Source organism: Jaculus jaculus, chromosome 5 (genome assembly GCF_020740685.1).
Source record: "Jaculus jaculus isolate mJacJac1 chromosome 5, mJacJac1.mat.Y.cur, whole genome shotgun sequence".
NCBI lineage: Eukaryota > Metazoa > Chordata > Mammalia > Rodentia > Dipodidae > Jaculus > Jaculus jaculus.
In genome coordinates this window covers 82774299-82791947 of record NC_059106.1, presented here as the reverse complement: position 1 = coordinate 82791947, position 17649 = coordinate 82774299, and the positions used below count along the sequence as shown (strand labels likewise).

The 17649-nt window shown below is 45.7% G+C and overlaps 1 protein-coding gene across 1 annotated transcript in view; it reads left to right on the top strand.

Moving 5' to 3' along the window:
• Cfap57 (cilia and flagella associated protein 57) overlaps nt 1-17649 on the top strand; it is a 93069-nt gene that overhangs the window by 45042 nt on the left and 30378 nt on the right. The window contains exons 12-18 of the mRNA XM_004672484.2: nt 896-1057; nt 6754-6909; nt 8285-8378; nt 9013-9203; nt 9752-9925; nt 11237-11395; nt 15061-15204. Coding sequence (XP_004672541.1) covers nt 896-1057; nt 6754-6909; nt 8285-8378; nt 9013-9203; nt 9752-9925; nt 11237-11395; nt 15061-15204 — 1080 coding nt within the window. The remainder of the gene's footprint in view (nt 1-895; nt 1058-6753; nt 6910-8284; nt 8379-9012; nt 9204-9751; nt 9926-11236; nt 11396-15060; nt 15205-17649) is intronic.

Genomic DNA, 17649 nt, shown 5'->3' with positions numbered 1-17649 from the left:
GGAAAAGTAGACAGTCTTCCAGGATAACAGCGGAAGGTATCACCAAGACAGAAAGTCAGGAATCTAGCCCAGCCTGAAAAGATGCTGTGGGCAGAAGAGACACCAGAGTCTAAAGCCATACCACCCTGAACATGACAGATCTCTTCTGACCTTGAAAACTAAGCAGGGTCAGGCCTGGTTAATACTTGGATGGGAGAAGAAATACCAGGAAGCCACACCTGAGGAAAATGAAATCATTAAAATCAAACCCACTGAGGCAAAAGTGATTGTACCCTGCCCCAAAACCCAACTAGAGATGATTGCCAATGATAAGTGCAAATGCCAGGTGGTAAGAGACAAAAGCATGCATAAAACAGTCATTAAACTAAGTTTTAACAACAACAAAAAAGAAAAACTCTTAGGCCAGGTGTGGCAGTGAACACCTTTAATCCCAGCACTCGGGAGGCTGAGGTAGTAGAATTGCTGTGAGTTCAAGGCCAGCCTAAGACTACATAGTGAATTCCAGATTAGCCTGGGCTAGAACAAGACCGTACCTCAAAAGAGAGAGAGAGAGAAAGAGAGATGGTAATGAGATTATGCACAGCATGAAGAAAAACACAGACTTAACTAAAACTCTACCTCCACATGTAATGACATGGGAAAAGTAGGTCCCTGATTATCCAGTCCATTTTTGTCCTTTGCTTTAAGTTAGCTGGAATTTTCTGTCCCCACACACTGGCTCCCTTATACTCAAGTGTAAGAATAAAGTCTTGTTCCTATACCAATGTGATTCTTGTGGTGGAGAGCACAAAAGTCTGGCAAGGCTGTGTGGACAGAGCCCTTGCACAGTGGCCCGCTCAGCCTTCATCACCCATGGCCCCAGAATGCTTCCTCTCCATGCTTTGGTCCTCCACAGATGTTGCTCACTTTTGATGACCAGTTCCTGCTAACTGTCGCAGAGGATGGCTGCCTGTTCACCTGGAAGGTCTTTGATAAGGATGGCCGGGGAATCAAGCGAGAGAGGGAGGTGGGCTTCGCTGAAGAGGTGCTCGTGACTAAAACAGACATGGAAGAGAAGGTAAGAACCAGTTTTACTGAGGAAGAACCATAGCAGACTGTACTCAGACTGCTCTGACCAGCATCTGAGGTCCTGTCAAAGCCTGGTTGTATACATGCCCACCACAGACGACTAAGCTTCTTGCATTCCTTCTTCCAACCTTGGCTGTCTTCTATCTGACTTAGTTTCCCTCCTCACACTGCTTATCTTTCTACCACATGACATCATGGCTTGTACTGCACTTGCCTCTAACCTTGTGATCTCACTTTCTTCTTGCTACTGTTTGAGAACATGAACCATGACATATAATTCTCTTATGTGACCCAAAATTTCTAGCATATGCTATGCATGTAGAAGATAAGTGATAACTATTGACAAAATTAAACCATGAAGCCAAACATCCCATTTGTATCTCTTAAACTTAATTTCTAGCACATGGGAACTTCTTTATAAAAAATGAAAAAAAGAAGAAAGAGAGAGATTGGGGCCAGTTGTGGTGCATGCCTTTAGTCCCAACACACTCAGAAGGCTGAAGTAGGAGGATCACCATGAGTTTGAGGCCAGCCTGGAGCAACAGAGTGAGTTCTAGATCAGCCTGGGCTAGAATAAGACTCTGCCTCAAAAAGAAAAAAAAAAAGCTGGGTGTGGTAGCTCACACTTATAATGCCAGAACACAGAAAGTTGAGGTAGGAGAACCATGAGTTTGAGGTCAGCCTGTACCACATAGCAAGCTCTAACTGGTCTGAGCTACATATCAAGACTATCTTCAAACAGAAAAAAGTATTTAGAAAGCATTCCTGACAGCCATACCTATACCTCTGAGTGATAAAAGCATGAAGTAAGAATAACTACTGCTTGCAGAAAGCAGGAATCACGCTGCTATGCAGATTCCCCATTGAAATATCTCAGTGCAATACCTCTGTAAGGGAGATATTATTCTCTTCACGTTTCAAGGAGTCTGGGGTACAGAGTCACCCGGAATGCATTTAGTCCAGTGCCAACTCTCAGTCACTATACCAAGAGAACGGCCCTCCTGTTGGTGTAGTAAGTGTTCCATAAAGTGCTTTGATGAAATTTGAGTGCATAGCTCTTGGCAAGGCTCTCTATGGGGGAAACTCTGGGGAGTCCTGAGGCTGCAAATTCATTGCTTCTCAGGAAGAATCTGAGTGTGTTTATTGAATACCATTAGCTAGGCACTGGGAATGCATGTGTTTTGAAATGACAGGCATGGGTCCTGTGATCAGGAAGCCCCATGGCAAGGGAAGAAGAGAGACAAGTAACAGTGTTAGAACAGCAGTACAAAAGCAGCCACAGGGGCTGGAGAGATGGCTCAGCAGTTAAGGCACTTGCTTGCAAAGCCTAACAACCTGGGTTCGATTCCCTAGTACCTAAGTAAAGCCAGATACACAGAGTAGCGCAAGCATCTAGAGTTCATTTGTAGCCACTGGAGGCCCTAGCATGCCTATTCTCTCTCCCTCCCTTCTTGCTCCTCAAAAATAAATTATATATATATTTTATTTTTCAAGGTAGGGTCTTACTCTAGCCCAGGCTGACCTGGAATTCACTATGTAGTCTCAGGGTGGTCTCAAACTCATGGCCATCCTCCTACCTCTACCTCCCAAGTGCTGGGATTAAAGACATGCGCTACTACACCCAACCCAAATAAAGTATTTTTTTAAGATTTTATTTATTTATTAGAGACAGAGAGAATGAGAAAGAGAGTGTGAATGGGCGTGCCAGGTCCTCTAGCCACTGCAAACGAACTCCAGATACATGTGCCACCATGTGCATCTGGCTTACATGGGACCTGGAGAACTGAACCAGGGTCCTTAGGCTTCACAGACATGTACCTTAACAACTAAGCCATCTCTCCAGCCCTAAAATATTTTTCTAAAAAAAATAAAAATAAAATAAATCAAATACAAAAGCAGCTGCAAAGCAGGATAGCAAGCCTCTGGGTGTTTCCTGGGGATTCCCTCTATAACTACCTAGAATTTTCACCAGGAAAGGCAAAGGGGAAAGAAAGAGGGAGGGAGAACTTGATGTCCCATTGGCAGGCAAGCATGTCTCCATCTCTTCTTTGTTTTCTTCTCTATTCTTCCCAGAAGGTAGGAGAAACTAAACAGGAGACACCAGTTGAACCCAAGACCTGACAGAGCGTAGGCTAATACCTGATCCTGACCACAGCCCCCAGTTAGGCCTGAGGACACTGCTGCCAGGCTGGAAGCAATGTACACTGCCCACTTTCTGACCTTCCTCCTTTCTCAGAATTCTCAGGCTCTGAGGATTCTCTGCAAACTTCTGACTTCTCCTCCCTCTCTCCCTGTCTTCACCTGTCCCTTAAATCACATTGCACATTAGCAAAATTCCAGCTCTTTCTTTCTTTATAGTCTGTGAAATTCTATTTAACTGTCTCTGAGCCCAGAATTTACCACTCATTCTAAAAGGATCTTATAATATACAGTGGTATTGGGCCAAAGAAATAAAGACATAGAGGGTCCCCTTAGCTTATAGCCAGAGAGAAGAAAATAGGGAGCTAAGCATGCAGTAAGTGTTATGAAAGGACAATGTGGGAACACAGGAAAAGGACCCTGACTCAGACCAGGTTCTATCAGAAAAAGCAAGCCCCTGCATAGAACCTTCTAGAACAAACGGGAAAAGCTCTTTCCACACTGAGCAGTGAGTGTATATAGAGGGATGAAGAAGTGGCACTCTGGGGAAGATGCTTCTAGTAATTGTGGCTGGAGAGTTGAAGGTGTCCTGGAGGGGAAAGCTGGACAGAGAATCAGAGAATCCATAGGGACTTTTTCTACCCTGTTCTAAACTTTGGAAGTCATTTGGAAGGACCTTCAGGGAGATTTAAAAGTTAGGAAGTGGCTTGACAAAATTCCCATCTTGGAAAGCAATGTGGTGATGGAATAAGAAATATCACATATCAAAAACTAAACCTTTCTTGCCAAGAAATGTTTCCTTCCAGTCCAGAATAGATGCTGGGGCCATTGATTCATCTGATGAATATCAGGGCTGATAGTGTTGCTGGTCCTGTGCTAGGCTGTGAGATAGCACAGTGAAATGAGACAGGCCACGTCAAGCACTCAGGTATGGCCAGTCCACCTGGAAGTCTTTGACCATGATCCCCTCTCCTCACTTCACACCCAGTCTTTGTCTAGAACCTTTTCTATAGCCTTTCCATTCCTCTGCCCACCCCCACCACCAGCTCAAGCACCTCGGACTAAGCAGTGTTGCAGTTAGGTTCACATTGCTGGCAGGAAACACCCAACCAAAAGCAGCTTGTGAGAAATAAAGGGTTTATTTTGGCTTCCACACTCAACGGGAAGCTCCAGGATGGCAGAGGAAAACAATAGCATGAGCAACACTTGCCAACACTAAGTAGACAATAGCAACAAGAGAATGTGCCAAACACTGGCACGGGGAAACTGGCTATAATACCCATAAGCCCAACCCTAACAATACACTGACTCCAGGAGGCATTAGTTCTTAAATCTCCATGAGCTGGGAACCTAGCATTCAGAACACTTAAGTTTGTGGAGGACGCCTGAATCAAACCACCACAGCAGTTAGCCACCCTACCTCAGTCCATCTCTGCTGCACACAGACCTCAGGAAACCAGCTTAATCAGGATAGATAAGGATCTTTAGGGGCCCTCTAGTATTGAGTCCAAATCTCCTATATGACCTACAAGGATTTTGATGGTCTCCCAGTCTCAGACTCCTTTCCTTTTCCCTTCCACTGGACCCTGACTGGGCATCTTTGCTTCCCTGACTTTGCACATGCAGTTCGTGTTCATCCCTTGTCTTGGCCCCTCCCACTCTATGGCCAGGGCCATACTAGTGTGCTGGCCAGGAACAAACATAACACATTCCTTGTTGTCAAGTTGCTTATGGCAGTAAGAGAAACAGATCAGCAGAGATAAGGTGTTATCAAGGTGAGCAAGAAGAAAACCCCCCTTGTCCTCAGTCACTCTTCCATCACCATTGACTTTTTAGGAAATGAAAGGTGTGAATACCATGGTAGCTTCAGAAAGCTCTAACATCATGGAATTTTTAAAAACACTAGATGTGGGAGTCAGGCAGAAGGAAGAATTAGGACCTAAACTAAAGTAAGAGCAGTGAGACTAGCACAGGCATAAAAGACATGAAGAGGCACAAGTGACAAAAATGAGAACCACCCTACTTTGGACATGTATCATAATTTATAATTATGTGTTTGTTGGTTTGTCTGCCTCAATGACTAAGTTTCATGAAGACAGGAAATGTGATTGAAATAGTGTCTTGTGAGCGAGGGATTTAGCTCAGTGGCGAAACACTTGCCTTGTATATGTAAGCCCCTGGGCTTGATTCCCGCTACTTCAAAAAAGCATATTTTAGGGGCTGGAGAGATGGCTTAGTGAGTAAGGCGCTTGTCTGAAAAGCCTAACAATCAGGGTTCAGTTCCCCTGCACCCACATAAAGCCAGATGCACAAAGTGGTGCATGCATCTAGAGTTCATTTGCAGTGGCTAGAGGCCCTGGTGTGCTCATTCTCTCTCTCTCTCTCTTCCTCTTTCTCTCTCTTTCTCTGCTTGAAAATAAATGAACAATAAAAAGAATTTTTAAAAATTTTGTTCATTTTTATTTATTTATTTGAGAGCAACAGACAGAGAAAGAAAGAGGCAGATAGAGAGTGAGAGAGAGAGTGGGCATGCCAGGGACTCCAGCCACTGCAAATGAACTCCAGACGCATGCACCCCCTTGTGCATCTGGCTAATGTGGGTCCTGGGAGTTGAGCCTTGAACTGGGGTCCTTAGGCTTCACAGGCAAGCGCTTAACCACTAAGCCATCTCTCCAGCCCATAAAAAGAATTTTTTTTAACTTACCTTTTTTTGTTTGTTTGTTTGTTTTGTTTTGTTTTTTGAGGTAGGGTCTCACTTTAGCCCAGGCTGACCTGGAATTCACTATGGAGTCTCAGGGTGGCCTTGAACTCACAGCGATCCTCCTACCTCTGCCTCCCGAGTGCTGGGATTAAAGGCGTGCACCACCACGCCTGGCTTAATTTATCTTTTGAGTGCCCACTGTGTGTTAGGCATTATTCCAGGTACTTGGGATACATCAATGAACAAAACTAATAAAGATACCAACCTTCTGGAGCTTAAATTCTAATGAAGGGAAAAGACAAAAGATAAACAAAACAATAATTTAATAATTACAAAGTACTGTGATCTAAGGAAATGATAAAAAGTAGAGCAGAAGAAGGGAGTAGGAGGGGAAGTCAAGAGTATGGCATGGGGAATACCAGATACTCTACTGAGAAGGACCCTCAAGGAAATGGTGACCAGGAGTGAGGGGATACAAGACTGTACCTATGTAAAATATTATATATATATGCATGGCACTGGGAATGGGAAGGGAAGGGAAGGGTTACAGAACCAAATAGTCTTTCTAGGTAAGCCTCACAGGGCAGGAACACTTAAGCCCATTGGAAGAAGATAGGAGTTGTTAGCACACAGTGGAACCCGCTGAATACATATTGTGAAGGTAGAGGAAATGCTCTTCTGTCTACATTACCTCTGTGTTTCTGGAGGAAAAGATGGCAAATTCTAGTTGAGACATGTTGAAGTTGAAGTTAGGCAGAACAGCAGGTCCTAGGTCACGGCCTCAGAATAAGTATTCTGATGCCCCTCACTGTGAATACACTTGATTTTGTGTCCTTCTCCCAAAGGCCCAGATTATGTTGGAGCTGAAGACTCGTGTGGAAGAATTAAAAATGGAGAATGAATACCAACTCCGGCTGAAGGATATGAACTATTCTGAGAAGATTAAGGAGCTCACAGACAAGTTCATCCAGGAAATGGAGTCCTTAAAAACCAAAAACCAGGTCTGTTTGAGAGCCTGAACCAGAAGCCAGAGTAATAAGTTCTTTCCATGTGGCTGGTCCTAGGGCTGGCTGTGGTGCTTATATCTTCTTCTTGAGCAAAAAGATACAGGATAATATTCACCTGTACAGCATAATAAAGATCAGAAATGTGTACAGCAAAGTGATAAGTGTAAGAAGAGGCAGAATATAAAGTTCTCCATAGTGAATGGTATTGCCTAGGTAACACATGTCCACTCAGAGACTAGATAGCAATATTATGATCTCTGGAAAGCTGGGGTTAGAGATAAATTTTTGTTCTTTGTACTTTTTCTAAGTTTCAAATTCCTTTACAGTGAGAATTTATTATTTTTGTGACCAGGAAAATCTTATTTTAAAATAATGTACAAATACAAGTGATAAAGAATAGAAGAAGGCTGGGATGTGGCTTAATTGTTAAGGCATTTGCCTATGAAGCCTAAGGACCAAGGTTTGACTCCCCAGGATCCATGTAAGCCAGATGCACAGGTGGCGCATGTGTCTGAAGTTCATTTGCAGTGGCTAGAGGCCCTGGCATGCCCATTCTCTATATATATCTGCCTCTTTCTCCCTCTCTCTCTCTCTTGCTCTCTAATAAAATAAAATGAAATATTTATTTTAAAAAATAGGAGGGAAAAGCTTACAAATACTGATTTCTAGATTGTCAGATAGTTAAATAAAATTAATCTAAGCAGTTTGTAATTAGGATTGGTCCAGAGCTCTGCAAGTCTTGTCTTTTTTGTTCTATACAAACCTGTCAAAGCTCTCATCTAAAATTCTCAATCTTTTGCTTAAGGGATATTTGTGATGTTATATTATCTCCATGGATCAGTTTGGCTGGCAAGACCTTGGCTACTAATTTTATTAATTCTTTCGCTTATGATTCACTCAGCAAACATTTATTTACTTATTGCCATGAATAAGGCAAATATCACATCAAGCCCTGGGATGGCACCCCTGACCTGTAAGGAGTACGGGGCTGAGGTAGAAGTGACCCTGTCAGAGTTTACACACAGACATCCTGAGGCGTCAACCCACAACCATGTGGGAACAGCAGAGGATTGTAATGAATCCCTGAATTTCCACTCCACCATCTACTTGATCCTTGTCCAAAACTAAGCTCTGCACTGACAGATCTACTTTGTGGTAAGCACATAAACAGGAGCTACACAGAACCTTCAGAGCAGAATATGCTGTGGATGAAAAGTGGCCATGGGGTCATCAACCCACAGAACAATGTCTGCTGGAAATAAAGGCTTGAGAAAAGTTTGTGAGTGAAGGAAGAAGTAAACTTAATTCTCATCCCATTTGTGCCTTCAGCAGATGTGTGGAAATGAGAAAAAGTGTCCGTGTGTTTCAGGTTTTGAAAGCAGAAAAGGAGAAGCAGGATGTGTATCACCGGGAGCGCATAGAAGACCTCATAGAAAAACAGAGCAGGGAACTGCAAGACCTGGGTGAGCCTGAGCCCAGGGGGCTGGTGAAGGTCTGATGGAGGCAGGTTAGGGTCAAACACGTGAAAATACCAACACACCACAGAAGTCTCTGGGAATGTGGCTCTAGGAACATGTTATATCTATCTGCCAAGAATTCACTAGAGTTTTTACTATATTTGCTTATTCTTTAAATAGATATTAGACACATGCCGCATGCCAGTAGGAGATACAGGAAAGTTCAGATCTGGAGCCTGAGAGACTGCCTTAGGTCCCAGAGTCAGCACTTGCTTACTGGGTGCTCCAGGACATCACCTAGCTTTACCAAGCCTCAGTGAGCTCTTCGTAAAAATGGGTGGGATACTGATATCTGTGTTGCATACTCAGGAAATTCTTCTTGGCTCTGAACCCTTAAATGCCCCCACTTGCACCTTTCTAGAAACAGTGCTGTATCCACAGTGGGAGGAAGAGAGGGAGTTTCTGCCTGATGAGCTGGAGTATGGGTAGGCACAGAAGCCAGGCAGACCTTCAACCCTGGTTCTAGAGATGGCTACTCCAGCCAGCATGGAAGGGGAGCAAAGCACCTGGAGCTCCGGTGTGTCGCTGAGGCTGGTATCACATGCCCATCTAAAATACCCACCCTCTTGCCTCTCTCCAGAATGTTGCAACAACCAGAAGTTGCTTCTAGAATATGAGAAGTATCAGGAGCTGCAGCTCAAGTCCCAGAGGATGCAGGAGGAGTACGAAAAACAGCTTCGGGATAACGATGAGACCAAGAGCCAGGCCCTGGAGGAGCTGACTGAGTTCTATGAGGCTAAGCTACAGGAGAAAACTAGCCTTCTAGAAGAGGTACTCTCAGGAGCCATGCCGGGCCTCCCTTTCCAGGAGAAAGGGCAGCATGCACTGGCTAAAATGGAGGGAGGAGGGCAGAATGCAAGCCGTTAGTTTGTTCAGTGACTTTCCAGGGAGCTTCCATGTGCCGGCAAGTGCTACATGCTGGGGTTCAGTGGTGGCCATAGAAGATGCAAAGCTTCTGTCCTCAAGGGTGTCTCCTGGGGGAGGCCACCGAATAATTCACAAGTAAAGTTACAATGACCCCAAGTTCCACTAAAGAAAGATGCTAGAAAGCTTGGGTGTTGGTGTGATGCCCAGAAGCAGGGTACCAGGTGTTGGTAAAAGGAGGTTAAAATGGTGGAGCCTAAAGTCTGACCTGGTCAAGAAAGACGAGAGACAGGAAGAGAGTGGGATAGACAGGGCCTCACTCTCCATTTTAGTAAAAAGACTCATTTTCCATTCCCTGCAAAAGGCCCTGTGCTCTTATCATCCTAGACCCTCTTAACACAATGGCATCATAAGCCCCTTGACCCATCACCATATTTTCCCTCTCTCTGAATCAGGCACAGGAAGATGTCAGACAACAGCTGCGAGAATTTGAGGAGACCAAAAAGCAGATTGAAGAAGATGAAGACCGAGAAATCCAGGATATCAAAACCAAATATGAGAAAAAGCTTCGGGATGAAAAAGAATCCAACCTGCGGCTCAAGGGAGAGACAGGCATTATGAGGAAGAAGGTACGGGGCAGTTCCTGACAGATCCTAAGGAGACAAGTGGATAGAAAGCCCTGCGGGGGGGGGGGGGACATGCAGAAGTCCCACCTGAATGTCCTCACCTGCGGGTACACCTTTACCCAGAGGGCTTCACCACATCTTCTTAAAGGTCCACTTCTGAAGTCCCCTCTTCTTTCTTTAGGCAGGGGAGAGAGACAGGATCTTGCCATGTATCCCATGTCAGCTTGGAGCTTACTCTGTAGCTCTTTCTGGCCTGAATTTTGCAATCCTCCTGCCGTGACCTCCTGAGTGCTGGTTACAGAAATGTACAATCACACCTGGCTCTCCCCTCCTCTCTCCTTCTCATAGGGCTGCTGAGCTCCTCCATGCAGACAGGTGCTCCAGCCCTCCCTTTCTGAGCAGGCAGGATCTGGTAGAAATGAATCTTCCAAGAATAGATGAAATAGATAGCGTCCTAGCCTGGAAATGGCCTCTGCTCTGGTGGCTTCTGTTCAGACTGCAGGGGTGGGAGAATGGCTGAGGGTGTGAGATTCTTTCTGTGAGATGCGTGGTTCCGTGATGGCTGAGTGAAGGAGGAGGCACTTCACAGGTTCTTGTAGAAGTGCCTTGTTTCTTCAAAATGTTTAGCCTTTAAGAAGCTAACTTCAAAGCAAGCTCATGGGGAAGGAAGTAAAGCTTCCTATTAGAAATCACAGTGCTGGGGAATCTGAAGGACAATCGCTTTTCCCCTTCTTGGGCATGGCTAAAGTAGGGCCCATCTCAGTGACCTTGGTGGGCCATCAGTCCCCACCTTTAAAGGTCACTGTGGTGATGGCAGACCATGAGTCCACCCAAAGAGCTGCTGTCAGAGGCTCTTGTGAAGGCAGGCTGTCCTCCCCTGCAAGGAACGGGCCTACATATTATTGAACAGAACATTCCAGTCAGTCATTTGACCTGGAAAATTCCTTAACAGTCCTGAATTCTCCAAAAATTCACTTTCTGAAACCAACAAAATAAGTGAGGAGTGATGGCACATGTCTATAATCCCAGTGTTTAGGAGGCTAAGGCAGGAAGATCATGGGTTTGAGGCCAGCCCTGGCTACATAGACTTTGTCTCAAAACAAAACAAAACAAAACAAAACAAAACAAAACAAAACAAAACAAAACAAAACTCTTTAGCATCAACAATAACAAAATCCACTCGCAAAGGCCTGGAATTGAGTACTGGAGGCTCTTGATTCTCTGGAGGAAAGATGGCTCAGTCCATGGTTAGGTGGGGGCAGGAGGGAGCTCCAAGACCCCAGGGATCTTCACTGTTCCTATCTGTGTCTTCAGTTCAGCAGCCTGCAGAAGGAGATCGAAGAAAGAACCAATGACATTGATACCCTGAAGGGAGAGCAGATGAAGCTGCAAGGGATAATCAAGTCCCTGGAGAAGGACATCCAGGGCCTCAAACGAGAGATCCAGGAAAGGGATGAGACAATTCAAGACAAGGTGAGGGCTCATTTCTGCCCTCCCTGACCACTGTCTGGAGGGTCCAGGCCCTGTGGACATGGCTGGAAGAGAAGGTGTTAGTTCTTGGAGCACATTTACTTGACAATCAGCAAGGTGCCTACTATGTACTTGAAATGGGGCTAGTTAGTGCCGACACATCACACTCATTTCTGCCAACAACCTCAGGGCATGAACAACCCAGTGTTGTACCTGGGAGGCAGAGGGTCCTGCCCAAGGTCACAATTTGTATGAGACAGACTTGGACTAGGCATCTGAGTCAGCTGACTCCAAGGCCTTTCACTGTTCCAAGTGACCTGTCTCCTTGGACTGAGGGCAACTCACTCACCTCAGTGCCCACATGGTCTCCCTGCTCAGTGAGTGACTTCCCTAAGGTTGCGTACACTAGGAAGCTGGTACTGCTTTCTGGGATGCCTTTTCCATGAGCACTGTGAAGACAAACACATATTCTGTGGGGCATACCTCCTCAACATCCTCCTGAGCAAATGCAGACCTTTCCACCTCTCCATATGCTTTGCACCTGTGCACCTGCATCGGCCAGCAAGAATTCTCCTGTTACTGGGCTGGAGAAATGGCTTAGTGGTTAAGGTGTTTGCCTATAAAGCCAAAGGACCCAGGTTAAATGCCCCAGTACCCACGTGAGCCAGATGCACAAGGTAGCACATGCGTCTGGAGTTCGTTTGCAGTGGCTAAAGGCCCAGGCACTGGAGCCTTGGGCAACTTCTATAAGCCTTCTTGGTGTGGCCTATGAAGTGGGGATGATGAACTCGCCAAGCGGGGCGGGGGAGGGGGTTGCTTGTCAGGATTAAAGATAGTACTTTCATGCCATTTCTGCATATGAAGATTTGTGCAAGGATCTGGGATATGGAGGCAGAGCAGAAGGTCTCTTCAGATTCTCTAAGTAAGAATTGACAAGAAAGAGACCAAGGCTTCCTAATGCAGAAAATTGCAACAGTGTCCTAGGTGTTCCATCACCTTACAGCTTCCCATCCCTCATCCCCAGCAGCACTGAGGCCACACTGCAAGTGCAATCATGTCGTTCTCCCCCTTCGAAGCCTTCAGTGGCTTCCCATGGCCTAAAGGAGGCTGTGGGTATGTGGGGAGGGGAGGGGAAAGGGAACGCTGCTAACTTTTTCTTTAAAAGATTAGATGGTAAATATTTTAGGCTTTCCCAGCCATATGGTCTCTGCTCACCTAATCAACTCTGGGCACCACATGTGAAACCAGCTGTAAACAAAATTAAATGAATGCACTTGATTGTTTTCCAATCAAAAATAGGCAGCAGGCCAAGTTTGGTCCTCATACTGAGCTTGCCAACCCCTGGCCCACAGGACAAATTGTAAAATTCTTAAGCCAACAGGCAAGAGCCCTAGCTTCTTCCCCTATCTTCCCAGCCTCACTTCTCACTTCCCCTGTGAACCACCACTTCACCTTCCAGCAGGTTACTCTCTGCAGCCCCCAGCACCCACCATGCCTTCCTTGTCCCCCACCTTTACAACACCTGTCACATCTCAGGGTTATATTTGTTTATGCATCTGCTTTGTCAGCTAGTGTTTTATCCTAAAGGACCTGGACTCTGTCTTGCATTTGTAATTTTAATACTTGGCAGGAGATATTAATTAAGTAAGTTTGAGGGCTTGACCCATCTTCCAATTATTATTACTATGAAATATACTACTGTACAAGTAGTTACTAAAACTTAGTGATTAAAAATAATAGCTGGGCATGGTCGCACACACCTTTAATCCCAGAGCTTGGGAGGCAGAGGTAGGAGGATCACGGAGTTCTAGGCCTGAGACTTGAATTCCAGGTCAGCCTCAGCTAATGAGACCTTACCTAGAAAAACCAAAAAAAAAAAAAAAAAAAATATATATGTATATATATGTGTGTGTGTGTGTGTGTGTGTGTGTGTGTGTGTGTGTGTATGAACATTAATAGAAGTGCTACTGGGCAGTTTGGTGAACATAGTATGCCAAAGAAGGGTAGGCCTCCTTATATGCTCCTCCAGACACAAAAGGGCCTGGATATCCATGACCTCACAGTACCTCACACTACCTACACAAGACCATCATAATAGGGAGAAAAGATCATGTGATCAAAATAAAAAAGAGACTGATTGAGAGGGGGAGGGGAGTATGATGAAGAGTAGAATTTCAAAAAAGGGGGAAAGTGGGGGGAGGGAAGGAATTACCATGGGTTATTGTCTACAATTACGGAAGTTGTCAACAAAATAAATAAATAAAATAATTTAAAAATAATAATAGCTGGGGCCAAGCATGGTGGTACACACCTTTAATCCCAGCACTTGGGAGGTGGAGGTCAGAGTATCATTGTGAGTTTGAGGCCAGCCTGGGGCTACAGAGTGAGTTTCAGATCAGCTTGGGCTAGAGTGACCCTACTTTGAAAAAAATAACAAAGAAAAAGAAACTAGTGGGGATAGGGCCATGGCTCGGGTGGTAAACTTTTGCTGTGCAAGCGTGAGGATCTGAGTTCAGATCAGTGCCAGGTTTGCAATGGCAGTTGCCTATAATTCTAGCACTTGGGAGGAAAAGATAGGCAAATCCTAGAAGCAAGATGGCTACCTAGTCTAAATGAATCAGTGAGCCCTGGGTTCAGTGAGAGACCATGCCTCAATGAACAAGGTGGAGAATGATTGAGGAAGACATCTGATGTCGACTTCTAGCCTATACACACACACACATACATGCACAAGCATCCACACACATACCAACATACACACACACGTGCACACCACACAGACACACCAAAAAAATTACAAAAGTGCCGGCATGGTGTTGCATGCCTTTAACCCAGCACTAAGAAGGCTGAAGTAGGAGGATCACCATGAGTTCGAGGCCACCCTGAGACTAAATAGTGAATTCCAGGTCAGCATGAGCTAAAGTGAGACCCTACCTCGAAAAACAAAAATTATGAAAGGAAGAAACAACCATCTCATGCTCACAGATTTTGGGTCTGGGATTTGGACAAGGTATGATGGAATGGCTAGTCTCTGTCCCTGATATCTGGGGCCTCAGCTCATGAAAAAAGAGGACTGACAGCTAGAGGCTGGAAAATCCATGTCCAGATGACTTCTCTCATGTACCCAGTCTGGTAGAGAAGCTGGGACTCAGCTGGATCTTTCAACTAGAGCCCCAAATGTGCTCAACAGCCAGAGATCTTGGTATGGGCAGACTTTTTACATAGCATCTAGCCTCCCCCAGAGCAAGTATCCCAAGAGAACCAGGTAGAGACTAGGTGGCTTTTCTGACCTAGCCTTGGAAGCCACACAGCACTCCTTCAGCTCCAGTCTTTGGATTAGAAGCAAGTCCCAAAGTGCAGCCAGACACCAGGAAAGGGAACTGGACTGCACCTGTGATAGAGACACATCAAGGCCACCCTGTGGGAAAGCATTAGTGTGAGATGGGAGAAGCAGTTGCCCACAGCCTGGGTATGAGCGGATGAGTGAGTGCGTGGGCTTCCTGGCACAGGGGGGAAGGAGGCAGTGCCTGGTGGGGTGTGCGCCAACTGTGCAACTGTGGAGAGAAGTCTGCATCTAGGTGCTGCAAGATTAGTATTCTTTGCCCAAAAGGGGTTCCGTGAACCCCAGGGCCCTGTGATATCTCACGTCTCTCTTGTTTCATCTCCAGGAGAAACGGACTTATGATCTGAAAAAGAAAAATCAAGAACTAGAGAAATTCAAGTTTGTGCTTGACTACAAAATTAAAGAACTAAAGAAGCAAATAGAACCACGAGAGAATGAGATCAAGGTGATGAAAGAGCAGATTCAGGAGGTGAGAGCCATCTGTGACACTATCCTCTCAGGCCCTTGGTCCCTCCTCCACTATAATTAACTGGTCTAATGGGGATAAAGAAAGGTCTCACGGCCCCTCCAGACTCCCAGGGCATGTGTGGCCTCTGCTACACAGACGAAGCCTCTAGGGAGGCCTTGGTCCAGATGAGAAGCCAAGTACTTGGGGGTTTTATGACACAGAGTGTTCAGGTAGACTGTGTGTGGCCCTGCACACACCTCACTCACTGCTCAGCCATCAGGCCTCAAGCTGGAGACACAGCTGTTGGGAATTTGGCCACAAGAGGGCAGTGTGTACTCAGCCAACAGGCGCCCACCAGAAGGCACCTCTCAGCGTTGTTTCTGAAATAGGCAATGTTGCCAGTCCCCCCCCCCCCCCCCAGGGCATGATGTTTGGACTTCCATCTGGTAAGGAATCAGAAGTGTTCAAATGCCCAGGAATGGAACAATTAAGGATATGTTCTGGGAAACCAACAGGATGAAGGTAGAGAGAAGAGTGATTAGAAGCAAGACCAGCTGGACATGAGTTTTGAGAGCCCAAGGACATAGGTGTGTGTTCCATCTAGTGCTGGGCCTTTCACTGTGCATTTCCTTGTGACATGCATTTACCTGTCAGCTTCTCACTGGGCACAGAACACCTAATAGTAGGGCCCGTGGGTGATCTAAAACTGAATTGTTGATATTTCCTCACCCCCTGACAACTCTTTTCTTTTCCCCATTCTCCAATTTCTCCTTGTTCCCCAGTAAATAGAACTACGATCTACACAGTCATTTCTTGCAGAGACTGAGAACTCATGCTTATTCCTTCCATACCTCCCACATCCAAATCACTGCCAATGCTTACCTGATCCATTTCCCAAAGATATTTCAAGCCCAACTCTCTTCCCTCTGCAGCTATCACCTTGCTCCAAGCCTTCATGTCTCTCATTTAGACTTGACTCCAGCCTCTAGCCTCAGCCTGGCCTCCACATAGAGGTCAGAATGACCAATAGTATCCAGTCCCACCTAGAATAAGATCCAGAGGTCCTGCATGGTCCAGCCTTTCCCTGCTCTCAGTCTCATCTCAAAGCATTCTGTCCTGCTCCAATCCCAACTTTCCCATCTCAGGACCTCTTGTTCCCTCTGCCTGGGAAGGCTGTGCCCTGGACCATCGACTGCCTGGATTTGTATCTCTCTGGCTTGGGCTTAGATGTCACTTCTTCAAAAAAGCCTTCCCTGACCACTCTGTACAAAGGAGGATCGCACTCCCCCTTCATTGTCCCTAGCTATTGTGCTGAGCACAGACAACAGATTTGCCATTGGTAGCCTATCTAGATGCCTGTAAGTGATAATGGTGCTGGTCTGACCAGCAACATCTTTTCTCAAGGAGACGTAATGAAGAAGCCAGGTGGAGAGCAGTCAGAGATGAGTGGTCCAGAGAGGGTAGCAGTGACTTCTTTCCTGGCAGCTCCGAGCTGTTCTCTCTGTCCCAGTTGACCACAGAGCTGCTGTCTTAGAACCTCCTGCCGTTCTCTAGTGACTTCAAGGCTCAGGAATATCAGCCATCTTTGTCTGTACAGTAACAAAAAGACCTTATACTGAGGAACTTAGAAACAACAAAAATCAGGCTGGAGAGATGGTTCAGCACTTAAAGGAGCCTGCTTGCAAGGTCTGAGTTCAATGGTGGGAACCTTGGCATGCCTGCTTTTGTCTGACTGCCTCTCTCTCTTTTTCTCTGCTTGCAAATAAAAAGATATTTTTAAAAGAAACAACAGAAGTCTATTGCTCAGTCCTGGAGGTTGGGGAGCCCAGTATCAAAGCATCAGTAGATTGGGTGTTTGGGAGCTCATAGGTAGTGACTGCTATGTGTTCTCATATGCAAGAGAACAAAGGGAGTGACAGGTTCCTTCAGGCCTCTTTATAAGGGCACTTCTTCCATTTGTGAGGGCATTGCCCTAGAACCTAATCACCTCCAAGCAGCTCCACCTCTTAGTACCACCACTTAAGGGTTAGGTTTCACCACAGAAACTTGAAGAGGACACATACATACAGACCATAATAGCATCCCAAGAAGACAAAAGGATGAGAGACCCCACACACAGGAAAGATCAGTGTGCTACCAGCCCTAGAATCACTGTTCACATTATCTCTCCTCATTTGATATATGTGACAACTTGATTTTTTTTTTTTTTGAGGCAAGCCCAACACACTGGTCTTTTTTATGTGTGTGAGAGAGAAATGGAGTGCCAGGGCCTCCAACCACTGCAGTTGAATTCCAGACATGTGTGCCACCTTGTGCACATGTGCGACCTTGTGTGCTTGCATCACTTTGAGTGTCTGGCTTCCCTGGGACCTGGAAAGTTGTACAGGGGTTCTTAGGCTTCTCAGGCAAGTGCCTTAACCACTAAGCAATCTCTCCAGCCTGACAACTGGGTTTAGATTGGGTCTG